The sequence below is a fragment of the Emys orbicularis genome, chromosome 5 (genome assembly GCF_028017835.1).
Source record: "Emys orbicularis isolate rEmyOrb1 chromosome 5, rEmyOrb1.hap1, whole genome shotgun sequence".
Lineage (NCBI taxonomy): Eukaryota > Metazoa > Chordata > Testudines > Emydidae > Emys > Emys orbicularis.
Window position 1 is genome coordinate 128,798,106 of NC_088687.1, and position 26,985 is coordinate 128,825,090.

Consider the following 26,985-nt stretch of genomic DNA (forward strand, 5'->3'; position numbering starts at 1 on the left):
AAAATGTCAGTGAAACTTACACTTGCTCATTTATTCAATTGACTTTTCATAGACGTGGTGAACCTACTCATTCTAGTGAGTTTCTGAGTTAGGCAGACACTCCACATTCATAGCTAATACACAGCCAACATTATGTGAAGGAACAAGTGCAAGTGAAATCTATTACTTTTTATTACTTTCAACATACATAATTAAAAAGTCACTGAACACACAAAGAAAAAAGGACAGAATGAATCTGAGAGTGAACATATGTACAACAGTCCAAATATTAGATTTTTTCCATCTTTAAAATCAAGTCGTCACAGATTTTTGTTAGTTCATCATTTTCTTTTGCCTGTTAAGAAGACAAAAGAATTAGTGAGTCAAGAACAAACTGCAACACATTCATAGCACCGAAGGTGCTATGTGGAACAGGAGTTCCATTACAAATGCTCAAATTCCGTAAATGCAGTAAAGACTTGGAACAAGGCATCCTAAGGAGGCATATCTCGATTAGATTTTGAAGGGACAGCAACATTACATTGTTTCCTTAACTTTCCAGGCAGTGTCTAAAATTTAGACTGTAGTCTCGACTGTTAGACTGTTGCACACTTTTGTAAGTTCTCTTTACAACTAAATAGAAGATACAACCTTCAACATACCTACTACTGGTGCCTGTTTTTCCACTTCATAAATGGCTGAAGCAATTCAATATGGAACTACGTTTATAGCATGGGTGATGCTGGTTCTCAATGCTTTCATTCTCCTAAAGCGAGGAGTATTTAAAAATGCTTCTGTGATGCCACTAGTTAATCCTTATGATGACAAGTGGAAAGTGTGATCCCACTACACAGAATTTTAAAAAGTTAAATTTGGAGGAAGTAGGTTTGGTGTGGGACTTCCCTCCACGACAGCTGGATACAGGGGGAAGACACACCAACGTCAGTAGCATCACAGAATTAGTTGCCACTCTGTTCCTTTCAACAGCACTATAGTATCAGTTAAATATAGGAGCAGGATACTAGTGACAAGCATTGGTTTTGCTGACATACCAAAAGCAGGGGAAAAGCTTTGCATGAATGAGTATTTGAAGAACTTACAATGAGCCACTGATCTTTGGTAAGCCCATTTGTGCCATTAGACTATGCAATAACAATTTACATGCAAATATGAAACCCTGCACTTGCAGATTACTGGATTTTCCGACTTGACTATTCAGGCCATTGAAAAGATGTCAGCCAACAATACTGTCTATTGGTTGGTAGTGGTCTGCAAGTTTACATACTGGAACATGATAGTCCAGGGGTTCTCAAACTGGGGGTTGGGACCCCTCAGGAGGTCATGAGGTTATTACATGGGGGGTCGTGAGCTGTCAGCCTCCACCCCAAACCCTGCTTTGCCTCCAGCATTTATAATGGTGTTAAATATATTTTAAAAAGTGTTTTAAATGTATGGGGCGGGGGAGGTCGCAATCAGAGGCTTGCTGTGTGAAAGGGGTCACCAGTACAAAAGTCTGAGAACCCTTGCAATAGTCAATGCTATTAATATCAAAATGCATCTAGAACTGATACAATGCCATCATATTTAAGCCTTATTCCCTGGACAAGGTGTACTGTTCACTTTCAACCTGAACCTGTATTTTAGTTGCACCATTTCAACAGTTCAGCTAGTATCCAGTCTTGGAAGTCTATATGGGCTGGTCCACACTAACCCCCCAACTTCGAACTAAGATACGCAACTTCAGCTACGTTATTCACGTAGCTGAAGTCGAACTACCTTAGTTCGAACTTACCACGGGTCCACACGCGGCAGGCAGGCTCCCCCGTCGACTCCGCGTACTCCTCTCGCGGAGCAGGAGTACCGGCGTCGACGGCGAGCACTTCCGGGATTGATTTATCGCGTCTAGACAAGTCGCGATAAATCGATCCCAGAAGATAGATTGCTTACCGCTGGACCCGGAGGTAAGTATAGACGCCACTTCTGAGGCTCATCTATGCAAATGAACCCATTATTCACAATAGATCCCTCTGCAAGGGTAGATGGATTGCATTTCTCAGTATCAAAGGGTTCTGCCATACCAAAATTTGAGACATAAAATCAAGACTCCTATTTCACAGTATCAGGGGGTAGCTGTTAGTCTTTAAGGTGCCACCAGACTCCTTGCTATTTCACAGTGGTACTCATGAGAACACCAGTTCTGATGCTAGTTTAGAACTTAGCTTATTACAAGTTTAAAACCCACTCAAGTAGCAGATACTTAAACTGACCTTTTGTTCAAGGCTTCTTTCTAGAGACTGTACCCTCATTTGTTCTTTACGCAAAGTAGCTTGCAGTGCTACAGACTCTGTCTTGGCTTTGCTTCGTACCTGGGCAATCTCTTCATTTGCTCTGGAATGAAAGTGAGATAATGTTTAAATCTGACTTAATTCAAAACAGCTAGCAAGTTAGGTCTGAAGTCAAGCTAGGTTCTTCCACTTTAGAAGTGGTTACAATATTTCTAAGAGAGGTTTTGAGATTAAGACACTAAAGTGAAATCCTGGCCCCACTGAAGTCAAGGGGAGTTTTGCTTGTGAATTCACCCTACATAAAAGGTAAACATCAGGGACTAAGAAGGAGAAAGTACTCACTGATGCAGTTTTTCTTCAGCATGTGCCTTCAGTGCTTGATATCTCTGCTCCTCCTTCTTAATCCTTGCAAGATAATCCTCAGCACATTTCTTCAAAGCCTCTTCATTCTATCCCAATATAATGGGAGAGTTCAGTTAGTGTCAAGGTGGTTGTTTGCATTTAACCTCATTACCCCAGAGGCAGACAAGACTCTACTACTGCAGGGTTGTTTTGTTTAAAAACGACCTGTTCAAGAACACAAATAGTTAAGGGTAGAGCAGAAGGTCAGATCTTTCCTCAACACAGCCACTTGTTCTCTCCCACCTCTGTTTTCACTTATCTTCAAAATGCCAACAAAGGAGAAATTCATCCTAGTTTGTATCCTCAACTTTATCTCTTCTCTTACCAAAAGCCACCATGTTCTTGAAATTTTTTCATTCTGTGCCACTTCTATTCGTTCAATCAATATACCCCCTACTCTGGCTCAAACTAAAGCTAAATCCACCCTCTTCCAGGAAAGGTAGAAGATGGGGGGGGGGGGGGGGGGGGACGGGACAAAAAAACCCACACAGGATTTGGACCCTGCTTCAGCTGAATCAAGCATTAAATATTTAATACCAAGTATGAAACCATGCAGTGCAACAAAAGCCACTACAGTGAGATGGGAGGAGAAAAGATAAGCAAGTTTCCCCTGCCACCCCAGACCTGGATTTTAGCAAAGGGATCCCCATATGGCATCAGGCCTCCAGTGACCCCTGTGTGCTGGAGAATCATAGCAGAGACCGCTATAAAAAGAGGGGGAGGAAGAGAGAAAGACACCCTGCCCCAGAACTTGACCAAGACACCAGTGACAAATGTGATTTTGAACTTTAAACTAAAGGGAGGAAGGCAAAGCCATTTAACAAAACTGGAAATAGAGAAGAGAAGTATATATAAACTCCACCCTCACAAAAACTGTAATGCAACTTTATGCTGGAGCTGGTCATGACAACATAACACATGCTAAACTATAGCTATGGAGTGCCACCAGCACATCCTTTTTATATAAGGAGGCAAGTGAATCCAACCTGTCACTCTAGTACCATAGATTGGACAGTGCACATGTGATCTGTTACCTTTGTCTTTCCTCCCACTTATCCTTCAACCTGTTAGTTTACCTTTAAGATCAGACAGAACAAGTGGGTTTGAGTGAGACTCTTTAGAGCAAAGGCCTGGTCCGCCTTGGTTCGTACAGTTCTGGTGCAAGGGAGTCCGGATATAAAAGTTAGGGTCTCCAAGGGCTAATGTAATAGGCAGACTTCTCCTGAACCAGATCCTTCTAGTAGAAATGGTCTTGGCTCATGTGATCACCTAGTCTGACCTCCTGTGGCCTTGGAACCTATGAATAATCCAGAGACAGGCTGTCTTTGGACACATCTAATCTCCTCCCCAGAGTCACTCATTCAATTGTTAATGATAGAAAAGGATAGGACACTAAACTAGTCACAATTTGATGCAACTATGAAGACAGCCAGGAAGATGTGGAGTACTTTCAGTTTAAAACAAAAACAAAAACAAAAAACCCCATACTTACTGCATTTTAAAACATGACTTGAACCTGGTCTACCCTAAGTACTAACATCTTTGAGATGTTAACCAGCCACATTTCTAGGGGGAGTTTAATTTTGACAGTGACCACCTAACACTTAGTGTAAAGAGAGGTGTTTTAGAAGATCAGCTATTTCCCCAGTCTCGACAGGGCCTTAGTCTTGTTTGGGATTTGGAAGCACAGTACCCAGTGTCATTCCATCATCTTACTTTGCGATAGCCTTCTAAAACCTCTTTCTGTTTTTCAAATCGTTTGAAGAGTTCAGAGAAAGACTTCTCCATGGAGTTCAGATCTGACAGAACTTGCTGTTTCTCCTCCAGCATCTTCTGGTTTTCCTTTTTTGAAAGCTCCTTCTGTTTTTGGGCATCCTCTAAAGATGAAAAACAAAACCTCAAGAGGGCTGGGTGTTTGTTTTTCTTAAAGCAAAGCACCCCCTCATCCCAGTTACTAAAGACATAGGACCAGACATTACTGTAGCATAATGAGACCTTCCTTACTAAACCTTTAATTCTTATCAGCACACTTGGCCATATTACCTTTCCTGAAGAATTCTCTTTAAAGGACCAAAGGACAAGCATCATAGAACGGTCATTCTTGTAAACATGAGTCTTCCTTAATTAAGGATTTAATCTAAATTATGCACAGATTTAGCATGCTTACTCTTAAAATGAGGACTAAATGTATACCCCAAATTAAATAGTAATAGGGATAAAAAGCCACCAAGGCTAAAACAGAGTAGAAGAAGAGGTATCCTTTAAAAATTGGAAGTCAAATCCTATTGAGGAAAATAGAAAGGAGCATAAACTCTGGCAAATCAAGTATAATTAGGCAGGCCAAAAAGAGCAACTAGCAAAAGACTAACAGCAAAAATAAAAATAAATAAATAAATAAAAGTACATCAGAAGCAGGAAGCCTGCCAAATAATCAGTAAGACCAGTGGACAATTGAGGTGCTAAAGGAGCATTCAGGGAAGACAAGGCCATTGCAGAGAAGCTAAATGAATTTTTTGCTGTAGTCTTCACTGCAGAGGATGTGAGGGTGATTTCCACACCTGAGCCATTCTTTTTAAGGGACAAATCTGAGGAACTGTCTCAGATTGAAGTGTCAATAGAAGTAATTTGGGAATAATTTGATAAATTAAACAGTAATGTGTGATCAGGACCAGTTTTGAAGGAACTCATGAAATTGCAGAACTACTAACTGTGGTATGGAACCTGTCACTTTTGTACCAGATAACTGGAGGATAGTTAACGTGACACCAATTTTTTAAAAAGACTCCAGAGATGATCCTGGCAATTATAGGCTAGTAAACCTAACTTCAGTACCAAGCAAATTGGTTGAAACTACAGTAAAGAACAGAAATATCAGACATGGATGAACACAATTTGTTGGGGAGGAGGCGAGATGTCTTTTGTAAAGGGAAATCATGCCTCACCAATCTATTTGGATTCAGGGTTGGGGGGGGGAGGCGGAGAGGAGGAGGAGTTGTCAACAAGCATGTGGACAAGGGTGATCCAGTTAATATAGTATACTTGGACTTTCAGAAAGCCTTTGACAGCATCCCTCACTAAAGGCTCTTAAGCAAAGTAAGCAGTCATGGGATAAGACAGCAGGTCCTCTCATGGTTAAAAAGACAGGAAACAAAAGGGTAGATTCATAAATGGTCAATTTTCATAATGGAGAAAGGTAAATAGTGTCCCCCAAGGATCTGTTCTGGGACCAGTGCTGTTCAACATATTCATAAATCTGGAAAAAGGGCTCAGTGAAGTGGCAAAATTTGCAGATGATACAAAATTATTCATGATAGTTAAATCCAAAGCTAACTGAAGAGTTACAAAGGGATCTCTTAAAACTGGGCGACTGGGAAATCAAATGGCATATGAAATTCAGTGTTGATAAATGCAAACTATTGCACATTAAAAAATATAATCCAAACTATACATACAAAATGAGGAGGTTTAAATTAGCCATTATGACTCAAGAAAAATCGTGGGGTCATTATGGATTGTTCTCTGAAAACATCCGCTCAATGTGCAGTGGCAGTAAAAAAAAAAAAAAAAAAAAAAGCTAACAACGTTAGGAACCATTAGGAAATGGATCGATAAGATGACAAAATATTATAATGCTACTATATAAATCCATGGTATACCCACACCATGAATACTGCGTGCAATTCTTGTCGTTCCATCTCAAAAAAGATATTAGAAATGGAAAAGGGCAACAAAAATTAGGGGTATGGAATAGCTCCCATGTGAGGAGAGATTAAAAAGACTGGGACTATTCATCTTAGAAAAGATATGACCAAGGAGGGGAGGGGGTATGACAGAGGTCTATAAAATCTTGAATGGTGTGGAAAAAGTGAATAAGGAAGTGTTATTTACCACTTCATGTAACACAAGAACCAAGGGTCACCCAATGAACTAGACAGCAGGTTTAAGACAAATATGAACAAATACTTCTTCACACAATGCACAGTCAGCCTGTGGAACTCATTGCCAGGGGATGTTGCAAAGGCCAAAACTATAACTGGATTAAAAAAATAATTAGATAATTTCATGGAATATAGGTACATCAATAGATGGTCAGGAATGCAACCATGCTCTGGTTGTCCCTAGGCCTGAATGACAGTTACTGGGACTGGATCACTTGATGATTGCCCTGTTCTGTTTGTTCCTTCTGAAGCATCTGTCATTGGCCACTGTCGGAAGACAGGAAACTGGGTTAGATGGACCACTGGTCTGACCCAGTATGGCCATTCTCATGTTCTTATGACTCAAGATACAAGCTTTTGGCTGATGTGTTAATCGATGCCTTTGCAGTTTAGAAGTCATATATACAAACTACAGTCGAAACAAGAAGTGTCCACCAGAGGGTTCCACTGACATGGCTGTGTGTGATCTACAGAAGTGGAACAGATTATTGTTCTCGTTTAGTATCAAGCTGTGGATGTTGCTTAGTAAGAAACTGGAACTTGTAGCTTCCAATGGACCATCTTGAATTGAACAGCTATGGGCCATATTGCGGCCATTACTGTGCATGCCTCAGTTAGGTACAAATCAGGCACCTACCTTGCTACATGCATGTGTCTGTACAAGTCAAGCAAACATGCAAGTACCTTAGTTGTGTAATTAGGATGAATACGACTGTGCATACTCTACTTTAGAAATCTGTCCATAAACACAACTTTTCTAGCTCTGATCTGTTCCAAGGATTCAGTATGATACAAGTATAACATGTAATGCAGTATTGACAGCACGACTAAAGTACTAGCCAGAAGAGTACTAGATATTCTTGTGTCAAAGACAGCTATACATTTAGCGTGCCCTTCAGGTCTAAGCAAAAGCCCATCTCAAGTAGTGTTCCATTTACTCAGTATACTTACCCATCATTTGGGTTATTGTACCTTCAAACTCTGCAACAATTTTTCTAAAAAACAATATTGAATATAAATTAGAGAAAGCAATCAAAAGCAATAAGTCAAGCTGTACAATTAGCAGGCACTTACCCCATTTCCAGGTATTCCATATAAAGCCTGTCATATTTCTTTTTCCATTCTAAAACTTCCATCTGCTTTTCTTGAACCTTAAAAAAAAAAAAAAAAAAAAAAAAGTTCTAAATTTAACAGGGATTGAGATAAACTGACATTCAGAACAACTTGAAGGGTATCTTAAAGAGGTATTGACAGACGGTAAAATTTTCCCTATGGACACGATTTTGTAAGTGTCAGTTATGGCAGAAAGCTCTAGTACAAGTCACAGTCAGAGATAGATCAGTACACTGAGTGATATAGTGTTATCACTAGTTTCAACATTTCTAAATCAAAAAGATTCACACAAAAAATTGTTTTAAAGCAGATTACAAGTGACCTTCTGATGCTATTCCTGTACACACAGCACTGGTGTTTGTTGCACCACACAGAAAGACTAAGTTTACTATTTCTTCATACATGGATCACAGACTTGTTTTTTCCAAGTAGACTTGCCCTATATCACAAATTAGGGATCTTACTCCCTCACTGTTAGAGGTTTTACACTATTGACTCTCAGCATGCAGCCAACTCTTTTAATCTATTCACGTCAATGTCAATTTGCAGGTTGAATCAATCTTGGTGTTCACACAAATTTGGAGGGAACAAGGATAACCTTACATTCTCAAACAAGTTATATTAAGATGGAGTTACAGTTGAGAAAAACCAAACCAAACCCAACACATTAGCTATGTAGGAACTATCCTAGTAGCAAGGATTATAACCCTAGGAAATTCAGTCTTAGTTTAAAATGGTTGGCTCTCTTTTAAGTTATAAAATGCACCGTTAAGGTCCCCAGACAAACATGACTCTGTCCTGTAGTGAAGCCATGCAATAACCATGAAGTTATATTAGTGTTTGTGGCTCCAGATTAGAAGAAACTGATTTGTAAAGATAAGATTCTTCCCCTCATGTTGTCACTACAAGGCATTTAAAAAAAAAAAAAAAAAAAAAACACACAACACACCACACACAACACCTTCCTCCTTCAGAGAAACTCATCAAGAACTGTCTTTTCAAGGCATCTATCATTTTTTGTTCTTGTCACAAATATTGCTCTTGGCAAATATGGCCTCTGCCTCCCACTGAAGTCACTCCCACTGGGGAACAAACTGTCTAAGAAAAGATGGTGCACCCCATGCTATCTGGAAGAAGAGTGGAAACACTAAAAAGTGCAGATGGACTGTAGGTACTGGCCATCTTTACTAAGGACATTCTATACCCTTAGCTCTATTGTTCTCAACAGGATTTGCCAATTTGAAAACCTTTGCTGAAGAAATTCTATGAAGACAAGGAAAAGCGACTATTAAATCTGAAATTTCTCTTTACAAAAGCTATCCATATACAAAGCACACCTCCACCAGTTTATGTAACTAGACAATGCCTAAGCAGAGATAATTTGGGACAAGAGATATGTAAGAAGTGAGCACTCTGACAAAAGTATCTCTTAAGTTGGATGTTTAAACTAAATTCTACAGTTTATTCAGTATTTTAAGAGCAAGTGCAGTAATTTAGGGATGGCTACACTGTTCATAAATTAGCACTGAATCCCTGTTTCATGACAAGCACCTTTTGTAGCATGAAGAGCAGTGGTCGCATTAATATTACTCCTTGCCCCCTCCAATAAAAAAAAAAAAAAAAAAAAAAAAAAAAAAAGGGAGCCAACCTGTGGCTTCATCTGCCATAACTTGGCTCTCTTTAAGGATCTTTCACTATGGCTGATTGCTCCTCTGATTGGTCCCCACCACCTGTAGTTCAGTACAGCTGGCAGACTGTTTCTTTTCCCCTCCACACTGCTTGCCCAGGATCAAATAGCTTAGGAAAGTGTCATCTTGCTTCACTGTTATCAAAACTTGTTTTGGAATTAAAATTACATTAGTCCCTTTATGTGGGAGTTTAAAATTTCTCTGAAGGCACCAAACAAGGCAAAAGGTCTCTTGCTAGTAGAGGCTCCTGGATGGAGCCTACTTAAAAAGGCAGTAAGTCTAGAAGATTGGACACATGGGGTATGGCAAGTCTATCTCCAACTCTGAAGATGCTGGTGCAGGCTATTCTACCCATGTAAGCAACAAGCAGTAACTCATTAGGAATGGGACACTGTACTTCAAAACCTGAAGGAGCTGGGGGGGGGGGGGGGGGGGAGAAAGAGGAAAAGAGGGGGGAGGGTAAGAGAGAACAACAACTTTTGAAATAGATGCCCAGTATGTGCCGAGTAACTCAAAAAGAGGGGAAATGTTATAATGACAAGCCTTTTCAAAAGTAAGTGCCACATTCCTAAAGGCTTTTAAAGCTTTCTTCTTACCTCTAGTTTAACTGTTTCAACAGCTGTATCCATATCTTTTTGGCTATATTTCAGCACTTCTATAATAGCGTCAACTGCAGTGTTAATTGGCACAGCAAAAGGAGAAAGCGGTGAAACGTTACTGGTTGAGATATCTGGAATTAGAGGAACTGTATCCTTTGTGGAGAAGGGGAAAAAAAAAGTTTGAGTGGCTACCACATCAGCTATACTACAATCTATTCAGATTATCTCACATTATTTTAAGCCCAAAACTATCCCCATAAACTGCTTAGTCAAAGTACTATAGCTATATTGAGATGCAGCACACTGCACTATTTGCCTATTCATGAACAGCAGATACAGAAACAGCTCCCCCCGCCCCGCCCCACAGCAAGTTAAGCATTACTGCTGGGCAAACAGACCTAGATCCACATAAAGAGTTATACAAGGACAGTCAAGTTTAAAACTTTACATTTAATTGTAGAATTTGGCACAGACAGAGTGCTGCTTATTCAAGAAGCAGAGGAACTGCAATGAAAACCCATTTCTCACCTTACATGGGGTCAGCTGTATGAGAAAAGAATGCTTTGACTGAAATGGGAATTTGAGATGCCTCTAGGGACTGAAAGGCAACATGTAATGACACCAGTCTAGGAGTCCACTATCCAAGAGCAAGTCTGTTTTAGTGTTTAACATCAGAAACATTGCATGCCATTAATAGCGCCAATTTTCAGAGATATGATCAATGCTATTAGGCATCAGAGAACCATTTAATCAAGTTTAGTTTAAAGGATCATGTACAAAATGTTTCTCGTCATACAAGGTTTTGTAAGAATTTAGCTTAAGGTTATGGTAAGCAAGTGAGATTTCCCCCCACGCCCCAAGAGGGCCAGTGCTTAGTGTTGGAATTTCCTCCTTATCCTGAATTGCTGTACTCGGACACACAATATCTTAGCGTAATTTTAAGCCAAACATGAAATGCATGTGCCCTGTTTGAGGGTACTGGCAATTGTAACACCAACACTAACCCACAGCAGTGCAGGAACACTAAGCAGGCAAGAAGTTGATAAAGGTTGTCTATTCTTCCCACTAGAAGAACTCATCCAAAAATCCACTAACATGAAAATTGACATGTTTATGATTTACTTACTGGAGCTGGGAAAGTTCCCAGAAGATCCAGTCCTTTAGGCTTCTCTTCATTTTGAAGAGATTTCATTGCAGGCTTTGGGGTTTCCAAAGGCAGTCTACTGAAGTCAGAAAGAGGACTAAAAACAAACAGTTAAAATTAGAGTGTGTTCAAAACCAAAATTTGTGGGCTATAATTTAGGATTAAAATCTATACCTACCCACTTTGAAATGGTGCATTGATTACACAGGTGCTTATTGTTTCAGTAGTACCAGGAGCCAGCTTTCTGGGGCTGTCTCTCAGCAGAGGGTCAAACTTCAAATACAATGATTGCTTCCTCAAAGCAGACTCTTTAAACTGGGGAGAGATAGGGGAGATATTACTCACATTGAATGATGTGTTACTTTGTAGCATAGCCAACCCTGAAACTCCCAAGTGGTGTGTTCTCTCCAGAAGATAAGATTATTCAAACCTCAGCCTTGGCTAGACTGCCAAGGACAACAGTTAGTTTGGGGGTGGGCAGGGAGGGGGGCAGAATCATGTGAAAGACTGAGCTCAACCCATTGTACCATCTCTTGAGTAGATAGACATTAACTGCTACTCCCAACTGGGCCACATTTGAACCTACAACCTAGCGGAGAAAGGCTTAGATCTTATTGTTCTCTCCCCATCCCTACTCTTGAGCCAACAAGTTTAACTGCTTAAATATTAGATACTTACTGAGGATGTACCAAATTGTTCCAGGTAGTCTATTTCTATGCCCATTCCTAGAACTGGAAAAGGACAAATATATTAATAAAAATGATTTAATGCTGTCATACAGTTGTTAATAGAGCAGGATGGAAAGTGTCATTGATATGAAACTGATGGAAAGCAAAGGGAAACTCCTATACCCCTGTTAGATTAAGTTGTTAGCAGGAGAAAAGAACCCTGAACTTCAGCCTAGCAGGGAAAGAGTTGGCATTTAAAACAACAAAAAACCAACCCCACCTCTCCTCTTAAAACTCAGGTTATTTATTGGGGGGGGAGGGGGAGAGGAGGGAGAAGAGTTAAACACAATGATTCAAGGGTCTTGATGTAGTTGAAAAGCTAGTGCGCATCTTTAAGTTTAACGTGGAGGAGTCCTCAAGAATGGATACGCTGCTCTTCTATGAACTCTCTCCTTTTAGTACATCGTTGACAGTTCAATCTATGCACAGATTTACACACGCAGCTACTATTACCATAGTCATTGTTTTCCAAAATGATCCACCAACCTGAGTATTAAGAGGCTTGTGATAGATTGTAAAAGGGGAACAAGTAAACTTAATGTGCAATGATAGACCCAGCCCTCTAGTTTTGAGTGTACACAATCTTTTGAGTTATGCAGCATACTATAGAAGTTTATTTTTTAATAAAATTGCAATTCTGCGATTTCTCTATTTAAAAAGGTATGAAAATGCAGAAAGGCCATTTGTACCATAACAAGGACAGGGTGGGTCCTATGGGTTTGTATGAAGTAAGTGTCAAGATTGTTCAATAGGTTTGTGTTTTGTATAGCTGGCACTTTGGTAATGTGTGTTTTTATGAACGGAAAAGAATAATTCTCAACATAAAAGTGCTTTTCTAATGTTACAACCTGCCAAGTGAAACCCATTAGAAACCATATTATTGTCACTAAACAGGTGCAGTGGTATTGTTTGGATTACAACTGGATTTGGCACCTGGTTATTTAGTGTCAATTGCTTGACAGGACAATGTCAACATAAAATCTAGTCAGTTTTTGAAGGGGAAAGGAAAGGAAAGGAAAGGAATTTTTGGATATTCCACCAGCTCCAACAACCCTGCTAATTTTGGTGGCTTTAAAATGACTCCTCTCCCCCCCTCCTCCAACTTTTAAAATAGCTATTGGGTGGTACATGCACAAAGGAAACAGTCAAAGGAAACTATTACAGGGAAACAGAGCGTAAACAATGCTTTCAAGTGTTAAGTGTAACAAATCTTTTCTTTAAACTTCTGTCAGTTTCAGTAATCTTAGGAAAAGTTACCTGTCTGAATTTAAGGATTGTCCCTTTAAAGATAGGCAGGATGAAACATTAAGAACTAGAATTGGTAATGAGAGGTTTGTTCCTGTAACTTAAATGGAAGTAGAGGAAAACAGCATACAAAGCTGTTGTTTTAACAGCATGTGTCCCCAGTTCTGTTGCAGCACCTTGCTAAGAGCAACTGCTCTTACCTTCTGTTGAGGGTCTGAAGTACTCTTCAGACTCTGTGACTACTGTTGGATCATTTATATGAACTGCCATTTCAGTTTTCGTGCAATTGGCTTCATGTTCTTGGTCAGCCAAAGGGGATGTTCCACTGCCAATTAAAGGCAAGTTATCTTGACTGTGGGCATCAACTGGTGAGGTATCGGAGCTTGTTTTTTTCTCCTGGAAGGCAGACATATACTTAGTTTGTAATATGGAAAACTGGGAGTATGACTGGCATAGTGTATTTATGGCACTTAAACACATTAGTGATGGTTAAATCAGTGTGTTACACAACAGTTAAAAGAGTTAGCTGAAACCGAGTCCATGGGGAAGATTTCAACAGCAGCAGGAATTTGTTAACCCAACACATTGTGTTAATCCTCGTCAGGCAGAGCTGCCTTTTATCAGATTCCTCACCCTTGATTTAAGTTTTCAGCCTGTGCACTTTATGCTGTCAACTAAATCAAGAGATTTTAGATAGATATGTTCCATGATACTGATTTGATCCCTTCAGTTATATCAGGCTGAGTTTATGGATTTGGCACAAACAGGGCCCAACCCCTTTTCATTGGTTTTTAAAAATCAATTTTGTTTTCACTGTAGAAGTCTGAGGATCTGTAAGAGTTACAGTTTTAGGCTGAAGGGAATGCAAGAAGGGGAGAACAGCAACTTTATTAGAAATAGAAAACTGCTTTAACATAACGGTTTTGCCAAGAACTGGATATCTTAAATATAGATACACATTACCATAGTTAGTTCTCCTGTAGATTCCTCTTCAATTTCTGCTTGAACTACAGATTTATCTTCATCTTTGCTTGGTTTTTCTTCAGGGAAGCTACTAAACAAACGGTTAAAGTCATAGTAATCTAGTCAGTTCAAAGGTCTAAATACGTTCCTAGACCTGGCTAAGAGTCATTTAAGCATAGGAAGCTTGTTTGACAGCTTACCTTATCCCCACACCACCCCTGATAGCATGGTCTCTAAATGGCAACAAGCTCTCCATTAACAAACAATCAGCAGGTAAGAATGAATTTACATACCTCTCCCATGAAAACTAGAATGCTATTATGGATGTATAGAAAGTCATGACTGCCACAGAATGGCCAAACAGCCTTTTCCATTTAAAGGAGTTTCTACTTCTAAAACCTGCAGCATTTTTGTGAAAACGGCTCTGTTTGAGTTAAACCCCAGAACTCGTGGGTTTCCCACCCTTCCCTTAACATGGTCTAATATCAGTAGCAAAGTTTTTATAGACACTCCATAAAGCCTCACTGTAGTAGTCCAATACTTTAGCTGATGGCAGTGTAAATTTAATATTTATCCTAAGTTTAACAGTAATAGGTGGCTCTGTATGTGTGACCAGGATAGTGAACACGTATTACTCATTCCTGTCAAATGAACGTATCAAATGAAATAGATTCTACCCTGGATAAACAGCTAGTTGTTTCCAATATGTTCCGTAGTAAAGTCGTTGGCATGTAAGTGGTTAAAACTGGACTTCAAAACTCAATACCCTACCACCTAAAATTAACTAGAGGAGGAAAGCTCCAGTCCCTTGATATTACTACTTTTTCTTCCAGCTCCAGATTTTGTGAGAAGCATTTATATTACAGATTGTGTTCACAACCAGAAAGCAGTGTTAACTCCCTACTATAGAATAATAGGATGAACAAGAGTGTCATTTATTCCTTGCTTGCTCTTGTCCTACTCCCTAAGAATATTAGGGGTACGTACCAGAGGTGAAGTTCTGGTCCCACTGAGGAATTGATTTTAGGCTAAGAGTGTAAAACAGGACAATTGTCCAGTCTGTTCCGCTCCCTGCTACTGAACCAGCCATTATCTGGTAGCTCTCCAAGCTTTAACATCTACAGTGGAAGGGGTGTGACAGATCAGTATATCTACCCTGTTTCCCATTAAATATTTATTTTAAAGGCATAGCGGGGGCAATGGTGAATGGAGAGCAGGCACACAGATCTGATGCTCTTTTATCTTTCACTTTCTGAAGCAAGACAGAGGTATTTTTAATTTTTAGACTGTCTCAACACACACAAAAAAAAAATCTGTTCACAGGCACAAGCACAGATTTCTCAGAACTGTACAGATTTCTGCACCCATGAGTTTTTGGCATCATCTTGTCCTTAAAGGTCTTTGAGGCAGTTCTACAAGTCCAATTATAAAGATTTACTTACTGAGTTTCAGGCACTATTTCTTCAGCAGTCTCATCTGCAACAACAATTCTGTTAATTTGCTCTGCTGGAAGAGATTCCCTTTTTGGTAAGGTGCTATCCTGTTCCTCTTGCTGATTAGCTTTTTCAGTGTTGGGTTTAGGGCATTTGGGTGAGCTAGAAACTTTGGAACCTCCTCCAAATGGATTAAAGTTTGGATCATCAAATTTGTCCCAGTCAAAGTTATAAGATGCATTGGAAACAGGAATTTCATTTTCTGTTTTACTCTTGCTTTTTGCCTCAGAGTTCTCCAATGTTTTCCCTAGAGCTATAGCAGTTTTCTTGGAAGGAGGCTTAATTCCAGGTCTTTTGCCTAGTTTCCTAGGAGGTGGCCTTTTACTAGCTGTGTTATCGGTGAAGTCAAATTCTAGTTTTACAGATTCGGCCTTGGAGAAGCTAGCCTCTTCTTCAGATTTTGACTCTTTTGTTGAAGTTCTTTCTACTACTGGGGAATTCTGTAGCTTTGAATCCCTAGTTTTGAAAGGATGGGTTACATCAGAGCTGTTAGGATCAAAGTTGTAGGACCCTTGTACAGGTGGTGGAGAATTCTGTGTTTGTGTTGATCCGTTGGAAGAATTGGTTTTGCTGACTTCACCAGAAGTGGGCTTTATATCCTGTTCAGTGTCATTAGGAATTGGTTTGGATTCATTACCTGACAGCACTACATCCATGGAAACTGTCTCTTTTGTCACACCAATAAGGGTGTCTGCATTTAGATTTGGTCTCTCAGACACTGCAGCAGTCAGTGGGGAAGTAACAGGAAGTGTATCATCCAGTGGCAGAGAATTTGTATCATTTTTCTCAGAAGTCTTTTCAGGGTTGCTAGATAATATAGGAGACTTTTTTAGGCTCTCAGGAGAATTCTGCATCTGAGAGGAACTCTGGAATGGATTGATGTTGTTTAAGTTATCAAAATCAATGCTGTATGTACCACAGCTTTTCACTGGCATCTCATCATCTGGATAAGGAGCAACACTGGCTTCCTCCTGCATTTGTGCATTTTCTCTAGTAGTTTTAATCTCAAATTCAATTGCTTGTTGATTTCTGTTACACAGAAATAAAGTCAGTGTTAAAATGGCTAATTATAAATTAAGACACCATTTAAAAAAACAAAAAACAAAAAAAACCCCACACATTTTCAAACTCATATGCTGGAATTTGCAAAGCTTTATGCTACACGAAAAGAGTTGGATGTGAGACGGTTGAGATCATCATAAAAAGCAAGAGAATTCGGCCTCTTTCTAATGAGCCACCCTGGTATCTTGCTGTTCAGGGATTGAGAAAAGCCAGCAAGATCTTTCACATTGTGCTCATATAGAAAACACATTGCTGAGTCCCCTTCCTTTTCTCCTCAACCCCACCCAGGAATGCTTTACAAGAGAGGCTGAAATTCAGAGCATAACTCTCTGGATAGGCTGAATATGTACTACAGTAGTAAAGAACCAGTAATACTGAAAACCCCTACAATACTTAGTCCAGGAATGTGTACCATTATCTGTATCTACTGTAGATATCCATACAGGGTTTGTAAGAATGGGGGGTGACCATCAGCATAATATATCAAATTATAACACGACTCACTTCTTCCATTCCATCCTTTGCTTTCTGTGGTCAGTGTTGACTCCCCCCCCCCCCCCCCCCCCACCTCATCAGTGAACACTCCTTCCCCTCCCCTGCAATCTATGAAACATGTATGCCAGAATTTCATAGACTGCTCTGAATACAGAAGTTGAATGTTAAGACTTACTAAAAACAGAGGGGCAAGGAAAAACACAAGGGGGGGGGGGGAGAAGAAATAACTGACTGCTGTAAGTGAATAGATTATAGAAAGATTATGCATAATCACTACAGACACATTCTAATGTCATGTTCCCATGTCACCCCTGAGCTCAAGTTCGCCAATTTGTAGCTCATGTACAGACTATAGAGCATTAAGACATTACTTCCTGAAAAAGTATTTCCTCTCATTGTTTTGCCTCTTTTGCAAAAAAGAGTACAAAAATAGTTATATGAATGCCACACACAGAAAAGCTATACAGGAAAACATAATTAAAAGCCAACCAGTTAAAGTTCCAGCGTGATAAAGTTGGAAGCAAGAAAGGATATGGTTCACTATGGTCTCCCCACCCTGTGAGTCTCTTCTCTGCAAGACTTGTTGTTTAAGTAATCAGACCCCTCCCATCCTCTTTCAGTACTTAACCAATAAGAGCCTGAGAACTATGCACCACAGTGCCGTTCTTTGAAAGTTTCCGTCTGTAGTACTTTCTTCTTCCTAGTCCTAAAAGTCCGGATGCTCCTTACCACAAATACAGCACTAGACTGTGCAGCAACACAAGCATTCTCATTGTAGCATGGGGAAAGGGAGAGAGGAGACAACAAAAGCAGTAGCTCTTGAGATGCTGTGTTACTTCCGCCTGAATCATGACTGTACAACACCATCAATAAATGTTCCACTTTGCCATTGTAAAAGTCACTTAATCCCTACATGTCAGACCCAGACATTTAGAGATATAGGAGCAATAAGTTTAGTTGGCATATGAATTACAACTAAGAAATTAGTGACCATACCTAAAGATCTAGATCCAAATACTGCTGTTCAGTTCAGAGGGGCTGCTTGGGTTTGAGATCAGAATTTGACCACTAGTCAAAGAGTATCCAGTTCTTTTTTAGCCAGCTTGGAGATAGTGATTTTCTGGGGGGGGGGGAGGGAGGGGAGGAGGAGAACGACATGGGACGAAAGAAACGAACGAAATGCCATACAAGTAGGGTTTTCAAGCGATTAAACAAATTAATCGCGCAGTTAAACAATAGAATACCATTATTTAAGTATTTTTGGATTTTTTTGCACATTTTCAAATATATTGATTTCAATTACAACACAGAATACAAAAAGTGTACAGTGCTCACTCTATTATTTTTATTTCAAATATTTGCACTGTAAAAAAAAAAAGAAAAAGTATTTTTCAAGTCACCTAATACAAGTACTGTAGTGCACTCTCTTTATCATGAAAGTGCAACTTACAAATGTAGAATTATGTACAAAAAATAACTGCATTCAAAAATAAAACAAAGTCCACTCCGTCCTACTTCAGCCAATTGCTCACACAAAACAAGTTTGGTTACAATTTGCAGGAGATAATGCTGCCTGCTTCTTGTTTACAATGTCACCTGAAAGTGAGAACAGGTGTTCACATGGCACTTTTGTAGCCAGCATTGCAAGGTATTTATATGCCAGATATACTAAACATTCGTATGCCCCTTTATGCTTTGGGCACCACTTTGGCGGACATGCTTCAATGATTGTTAAAAAAATAATGCATTAATTAAATTTGTGACTGAACTCCTTGGGGGAGAATTGTATGTCTCCTGCTCTGTTTTACCCGCATTCTGACATATATTTCATGTTATAGCAGTCTCGGATGATGACCCAGCATATTCTTTGTTTTAAGAACACTTTCACTGCAGATTTGACAAAAATGCAAAGAAGGTACTAATGTGAGATTTCTAAAAATAGCTACAGCACTCGACTCAAGGTTAAGAATCTGAAGTGCCTTCCAAAGTCTGAGAGGGATGAGGTGTAAAGCATGCTTTCAGAAGTCTTCCGCATCGGAGTGTTACTCTTTTAAACTACAGAACCCAAACCATCAAAAAAAAAAAAAAATCAGTCTTTTGCTAGTGGCATCTGACTCAGATGATGAAAATGAACATGCGTCAGTCAGCACTTCTTTGGATTGTTATTGAGCCAAACCCATCATCATCATCATGGGCACATGGCCTCTGGAATGGTGGCTGAAGCATGAAGGGACATATGAATCTTTAGCGCATCTGGCACGTAAATATCTTGCAATGCTGGCTACAACAGTGCCAGGCGAAAGCCTGTTCTTACTTTCAGGTGACATTGTAAACAAGAAACAGGCAGCATTGCCTCCTGCACATGTAAACAAACTTGTTTGTCTGAGTGATTAGCTGAACAGGAAGTAGGACTGAGTGGACTTGTAGGCTCTAAAGTTTTACATTGTTTTGTTTTTGAGTGCAGTTACGTAACAAAAAAATTCTACATTTGTAAGTTGCACTTTCACGATAAAGAGATTGAACTACAGTAGTTGTATGAGGTGAATTGAAAAATAGTATTTCTTTTGTTTATCATTTTTACAGTGCAAATATTTGTAATAAAAACAAAGCTAGCACTGTACACTTTATATTCTGCATTGTAATTGAAATCAATATACTTGAAAATGTAGAAAAATCATCAAAATATTTAATAAATTTCAATAGGTATTCTATTGTTTAACAGTGTGATTAAAACTGCGATTAATGTTTTTGAGTTAATTGCATGAGTTAACTGCGATTAATCGACAGCCCTACTTACAAGTGAGTACCACTGGGGGGGGGGGGGGGAGGAATATCTTAGTCATGTACATTTATTACAAAGGTGTAGTCTAAGGGCTTGTCTTCACAGCATCGTTTTATAGGTATAACTCAAGCATTGCCTCTAGTCAGACTCCTTTGACCAGTATCAGTGAGTATTTGGTCCTGCCATGCGGGCAGGGGACTGGACTCGATGACCTCTCGAGGTCCCTTCCAGTCCTAGAATCTATGAATCTATGAAAGCATTGGGAATAGAACGCAGGAATTACTATTGTAGTATTGCTTATTACTAGGGTATTTTTGCTCCAGCTATGTAGGCTCCCCTGTATCATTTTTAATTGCAGCACTAGATTGCTTTTCTTGTACAATTTAAACTTGCTGACAAGTATGAAAGTGTCAGAGTTGATTATGCAGACAAATTTATAATGAGAGATCGTCATCCTCAACATATATTGCATTCACAAACTAGTCACTCTTAATAGCCTTAATGATTTGCAAGAAGATCAAGTGTAGATTACTCACGCAGCATTGCTGGATTCAGACAGATGAAGGTCTCCTAGAACTTCAGTACAATCATCTAGTGTGAAAGTAGTCTCAAGTTTGTTTTCCATACTAGGACTCAAGATTCTGTGAGTCTGAGGATCCCGCATAGGAGTTTGAAAAGTTACCTTTGAGATGGGGGGGGGGGAAAAAAGTAGTTTCTGATTGAATATTTTTAAGCCCCCAACAATACATACATGATTTGTTCTCTTAAGAGTGAGAAGGAAGAGGCTAACATAAATGCAGACATACCTTCATAGCTTTTGCTACACTTTTTGGTGGCAGATTTTCTTTTTGTGATGGACGAAGGATAGAAGGTCTCCCTGTGGACTCTGGTGACGGGAAAAGGAAGGAACAGCTTTCTGCTGTTAGATCATCACTGATGTTTTCGCCATTTAAAATCTGCAGACTCATTCTAGAAAATAAACACATTTACATGCCCACACGTGAATGAGAGGGTGTGGTCAGACAACTGTGCTTTCAGATAATTGGACACTTAACCATCAGCCTGGCATGCTAGTGAAGAAAGACTAACAGCCACAGAACTGAGTTTTACGAATATTCTAAATCCTTATGCAAGTTAACATACTACAATACATTGAAAAAGCAGATACATACAATATTACATCAGCAACTCTGCCTTTTAAACACAACATGGTCACTACAGTTCTCTTCTCTTCCCTCCTTTCACCCAAACCTGACAGGAATGTGCAGTCATGCAGTTGTCATGACATTCAAGCTAGGCGTAGCCATAGTTTTTGCAGGGGAAACAGAATGCCTGCAAAATTTCTACATTTTATTTATAATGCATCATGATTAAGCTCTACAAACTCCTTATTTGAACAGAGCTTTTAATAGTTAATGTTCTGAAATGGTACAGAAGGCATAAAGGTGTAATATGTATTTCCTCCCACTTTCTCAGGATGTCAGTTATTCATCCCCCTCAAATATAAATTGTGACTCAACAGTTCAAGCAGACACAATAAGGCACATAGAACCATAGGGTCATATTTACAAAAATACTGTGTATAATATTTTAGCATGAGAACCAGAAGAGCTTTATAGGGAATATAATTTTTCCCATTCAACGTTACCTTTGACATAAAGGAGCCTATACACAGCTCATTGGACTTTGTAAACTGATTTGTTTTATGAGTGATTATGGGGAGCACAATTAAGTATGCTTACTTTTCAGTGGATTTTATATCAAGGACAAAAGAAAGGCAAGTTTAGAGCACAGTGAAAGCAAGTATTCAATAATTATTATATAAATGCTAATTTCAGAGTAGCAGCCGTGTTAGTCTGTATCCACAAAAAGAACAGGAGTACTTGTGGCACCTTAGAGACTAACAAATTTATTTGAGCATAAGCTTTCGTGGGCTACAGCCTACTTCATCGGATGCATGCTGTGGAAAATACAGTAGGTATATATTACACACACACACACACACACACACACACACCGAACATGAAACAATGGGTGTTACTATACACACAATAAGGAGAGTGATCAGTTAAGGTGAGATTTTATCAGCAGGAGAGAAAAAAAAAACTGCTTGTAGTGGTAATGAAAATGGCCCATTTCCAGCAATTGACAAGGAGAGATGAGGAACTATGGGGGGGGGGGGGGGGAGAATAAGCATGAGGAAATAGTTTTACTTTGTGTAATGGACCATCCACTCCCAGTCTTTGTTCAAGCCTAATTTAATGGTGTCCAATTTGCAAATTAATTCCAATTCAGGGAGATTGACTGTACTCTTGTACATTGGCCAAACCGGACAGTCTCTACGTAAAAGAATAAATGGACACAAATCAGACGTCAAGAATTATAACATTCAAAAACCAGTTGGAGAACACTTCAATCTCCCTGGCCACTTGATTACAGACCTAAAAGTTGCAATATTACAACAACAAAAACTTCAAAAACAGACTCCACGGAGAGACTGCTGAATTGGAATTAATTTGGACACCATTGGACACCATTAAATTAGACTTGAACAAAGACTGGGAGTGGATGGGCCATTACACAAAGTAAAACTATTTCCCCATGCTTATTCCCTCCTTCCTCCCCCTCCCCCCCCCCCCCCCCCCCCCGCATAGTTCCTCGTATCTCCTTGTCAATTGCTGGAAATGGGCCATTTTCATTACCACTACAAGCAGTTTTTTTTCTCTCCTGCTGATAAAATCTCACCTTAACTGATCACTCTCCTTATAGTGTGTATAGTAACACCCATTGTTTCATGTTCGGGGTGTGTGTTTGTGTGTGTAATATATACCTACTGTATTTTCCACAGCATGCATCCGATGAAGTAGGCTATAGCCCATGAAAGCTTATGCTGAAATAAATTTGTTAGTCTCTAAGGTGCCACAAGTACTCCTGTTCTTTTTATAAATGCTAGTGTTTTTGATCCTGGTACGGGACACTAACTCTGGCAATTTCTGACAGACACTCTTTTCATTAGTCTGTCTTTTTGTGGGTAGGACCCTGATAATAGTTACAGATGCCTAGTATTACTCTTGAATGTTTAAGAACGACCTATGAGGGTTTTTTTTTTTTTTTTTTTTAAATGGATAGGGAATGCAAGAAAGTTTAGCAGGATTTAAAGCATGTCTGCTATTCTTTTTAGTTATCTTGTTTTAAAGAGACAGTGTCAATTCAAACTTTGGCCCCAAATTACAGCTCTGAGAATCTTCAAGTGAAGTTAACCTCACTGCTTTTTGTCCAAGCCAAATGGGGGGGGAGGTGGTGTGAGGGGTGAACACACACACAAACCTGTGAGCAGCAGTGAACTGAATTTTTAGCGTTGTAGTTGTAATAGTCTAAGTAGTCAGTGTATAAAATAGAAAGTTTAAGATAAGATTTAAGTTGACAGCATCTTTTTAGTACCAGATCTCTTTACACAACAAGGACCATTCAAAAACTTGTCTACTTATTCAATGTAGCTGCCTTTGCTTGTGCTGGAAAAGGCAATAAAAGACCACTAAAAGACATATGATGTGCACAACAGGGATCCAGCATTAAGTTAAAGATACTATATATGCACACACCACATATATCCAGTTTTCCATACACTAGCAACCATTTCTACATTCTGAAACAAAGTCATTGTAAATACTTGATATCTGAAGTAGTGTTGCAGAGAGTGGACTACTTTAATGTAAGATTTGGTTGAGATCTTACCTACACAAGTTAATTAATTGCTGTGAAAACTATAACTTGATCCAGTTGCATAAATATTAGTATGAGATACAACTGAATAAGAATTGTCATGTGTAAATGTGATTGAATTAGTATGTGAAAGCCATCACTGAGTTTTCTGCCTTGTATAGATAAATGTTAAATTGTTGAGATTTTAATTGCTTTAGGTTTTAGTGAAGGAGATGATTAAATGCATTGGTGCCAATCTGCAACTGCATATTCAGAGTTGTCAATATCATTAGATAAAAAGGTCAACTCAAGTTTCTCAGACCAAGTGCTGTGAATGCCTCAGAATGCACAAAACCTGAAATTAGAAGATGTGCAGCTAAAACTTTTTAGTAGTACATTTTGGCATATATGTCAAACTTTAAGATCATGGCAACAGCATACCCAAATACTCATACAGTTGTACATACTTAAAAGTTTGCATTGACTATTCAGCGTAGAGAGAAGAGACTTCTGTGGAGCATTATGAACAATGCCTTCAGTTGTTCAGCAGAACACAGGACATGAAGAACAGGTAGCTTCAGTGCTTTGCATGCCCAGTGTTCTATACTGGCATGTGCATGTTGTCTATGTACAGTTCATAGAACAGTGGTTCTCAACCCACAGACCACTTGGGGCCCAATCAGCACACAGCTACAGCCCATATGACATCCTCAGGGCCATACAGGTAGTATATATTGTGTGGATGTGGCCCACAATGGTAAATAGGTTGAGAATCAGTCATAGAAGAACATTGATATTTAAAGATACTTTGGGCACATGTGTAAAACATGCCACATTTTTAAAAAACTAAGTTTTTTGGCAATATTTAGCTCTTATATTTATCACTCAGTAAGAGCAGTTATTGGGATGATAATATCAATGTAAAAAAAACAAAACAAAAAAACATTTAAGTTAGCACCAAACATAAATGAAAATAATTTTTTATTTACAACTAGAAGACATGATTGCCAGGCTGATTTACTCAGACTTCCCAACCACAAAAAGTCCTCATGTTTAGTAAGTTCCAGCCCCAAAGGCAAGTCTGCAAAGGTAATACATAACTCAAAGGAACGGGCTTAGAGTGACACACCCTCCTCAGTGAGCGGAGGAGATCCCGGTCATGCCACTGCCAAGTCAGCTGATGATTAAACCCCCTTCCCGTCCCCCACGTCCCCGTCACGCATTTCACGGGAACAAAAGATGGCCTTTTTTTCTGGTGAATCACCAAGACATTCGGTTACCAGCAGAGCCAACAATGGAGCAGCGACTCCCACACCGAGCAGCCACAGACGTTACCACTGAGCTGAAACAACGGGGAAGGGAGGACAGACTAGAGGGGGGTGGGGGGCGACAGGAGCCAAATCCACCATGCCTAGGCAATCCCATTAGTCCTCCACCCCGCACATCCCCCTCCCAGCCCCGCACCACGCCCCAGGCTCCCTCAGCGGGGAACCCACCCGACACCTCAGCGCCTCCCGGCTCCCACACCACCCCGCCAGCTTCCTCACAGCGGGGGGAGAGAAGGGGCTCCTACCTGCCGGCGAGTTCCAGGCCTGAGACCTTGCCTGTGCGCTCGGCTGCCCGGGTGCCTCCTCTGTTCACGACGGCGCTGCTGCTGCTGCTGCTGCTGCTGCTGCCGCCGCCGCCGCTCCCCCTCACCGGCAAGCAACCGGGCTACACCACTCGCCGCAGCGCCCGCTTCAGGATTTCAAATGTCAACGTTAGCTCGACTCTACCAATGACAGGCCAGAAACCTATCAAGTCAGAGGTGGCCTCGGTATGAACAGACCAATCAAAGAGGGGGCTGGGGGAGGGGCCCCCAGCTAATAAAAGCTCCCCAGCCAAGTCTCTCAAGAACTAAGCGATGCTGCGTGAGGCATGCTGGGAAATGTAGTTTTCTAGGGATGAGGGTGTAACAGGAGAACTTTTTCATCTCGCTCCCCGTAGCTAAGCACCAAATTCTCCCCACTGGCTTCAGGGGGCTCAGAATCAGGGGCTGATGTTGGTGAGCTCAGGAAAGCCAATGAGAGACCTAAATATATTCTGCTTCAAATAAATGTTTCCTACAAGGAACATGCTGTAATATTTACTAATAAAGAGCATAGGTCACTGAAACAGCCCCACAACTGTCTCTATTACAACAAAATTTAACCTGGGCAAATAATTACTTTAATCCTACACACATATTATTTAAAAATCTTACTGCAATATAAATATTGCAATTATCTATTTCAAGTCCCAATGCTGCAAGGATTCTTACGCTCACATGGGCACAAATGCCATAATAAGTTGTTGGTAGGTGGATCACTACACCTGCATTGACCTCACGTCAGGATTCAGTCCCTGGACTTGCACAGGACTTTGTGTGAGCAAGGGGTATGCACAAGTGGGTCCCTTTTGCAGGATAAGGACCTTTGGTATTTATGAAGCACCAAGCCAATAAAACTTATTTATTTCTGAAAAATGTAAATGTTTACAACAATGACATAAAACATTGCTCTGGAAAGAACTGAATAAAATACTCTTGAAATTACTAACATAAGGCCCAACCCTGCAATTCTTACTCACATGAATCTCACAGTCAACCTGTGACACTCAATGCCATAGGATGTTGTGAATGCCAAAAGTAACTGGGTTCAAAAAAGAATTATATAAGTTCATGGAGCATAGGTCCTTCAATGGCTATTAGCCAAGATGGTCAGGGAGGCAACCCCATGCTCCGGGTGTCCCTAAAGCACCAACTGCCAGAAGATGGGACTGGACTCAAAACTGCCCTGTTCTGTTCATTCCCTCTGAAGCATCTGGTGCTGGCCACTGTCAGAAGAAAGGATCCTGGGCTAGATGGACCATTGGTCTGACCCAGTATGGCTGTTCTTATGAATAACCCTTACTTGTGTAAATAATCCGGATATGCAAGCTATCACTTTAAGAGTGTGTGTGGACGGAAGAAGTTTCAGGTCCACTTGCAGGCTAGGGACCTTAGTCATCTGGGATGGGGAGCAGCACCATAGTCAGTCTGAAAAGAACAAGGGGAAGGTGAGTTGTGCCTCTCTGTCTTAGGGAGCAGCTTTGTCTCTCTTTGGTTCTTGTGTGTTATCACTCTGAATTCTAAGAAATAGTGTTAAGTTGCAACCTTCCAGCAAGAGTATTTTACTTGTTTATCTAACTTCTCTGTGTTTATGCCATGAACCACTTTGCAAAGGGGGAAATTTTAGAAAATTAAGCCTAGTGATCACAAGGTTATGGGATGAAATTACAAGGCAAGGTTCTGAATTTGAAGCCTCAATTGGATTTTTATATGGTGTATTGGTGGAAGCTATGAAAACAC

General features: G+C 40.0%; 1 protein-coding gene across 2 annotated transcripts; it reads right to left on the reverse strand.

Moving 5' to 3' along the window:
* Positions 1-159: 159 nt before the first annotated feature.
* Positions 160-25,271, reverse strand: TACC3 (transforming acidic coiled-coil containing protein 3). 2 transcript variants are annotated; one of them, XM_065404754.1, is made up of 16 exons: positions 25,192-25,271; positions 20,723-20,885; positions 20,453-20,598; positions 15,527-16,606; positions 14,085-14,175; positions 13,322-13,517; positions 11,827-11,879; positions 11,327-11,463; positions 11,131-11,245; positions 10,002-10,157; positions 7,679-7,755; positions 7,556-7,599; positions 4,383-4,543; positions 2,607-2,713; positions 2,247-2,367; positions 160-334 (listed from the first exon to the last, which is right to left on the reverse strand). In XM_065404754.1, exons 2-16 carry the CDS (start codon positions 20,882-20,884, stop codon positions 269-271), a joined length of 2,712 nt encoding a protein of 903 aa, XP_065260826.1. In that variant the 5' UTR covers position 20,885; positions 25,192-25,271; the 3' UTR covers positions 160-268. The 2 variants fall into 2 exon arrangements, with proteins under 2 accessions (XP_065260826.1, XP_065260827.1); XM_065404755.1 differs by lacking the exons at positions 20,453-20,598; positions 25,192-25,271 and having other exon boundaries at positions 20,723-20,767.
* Positions 25,272-26,985: the final 1,714 nt, after the last annotated feature.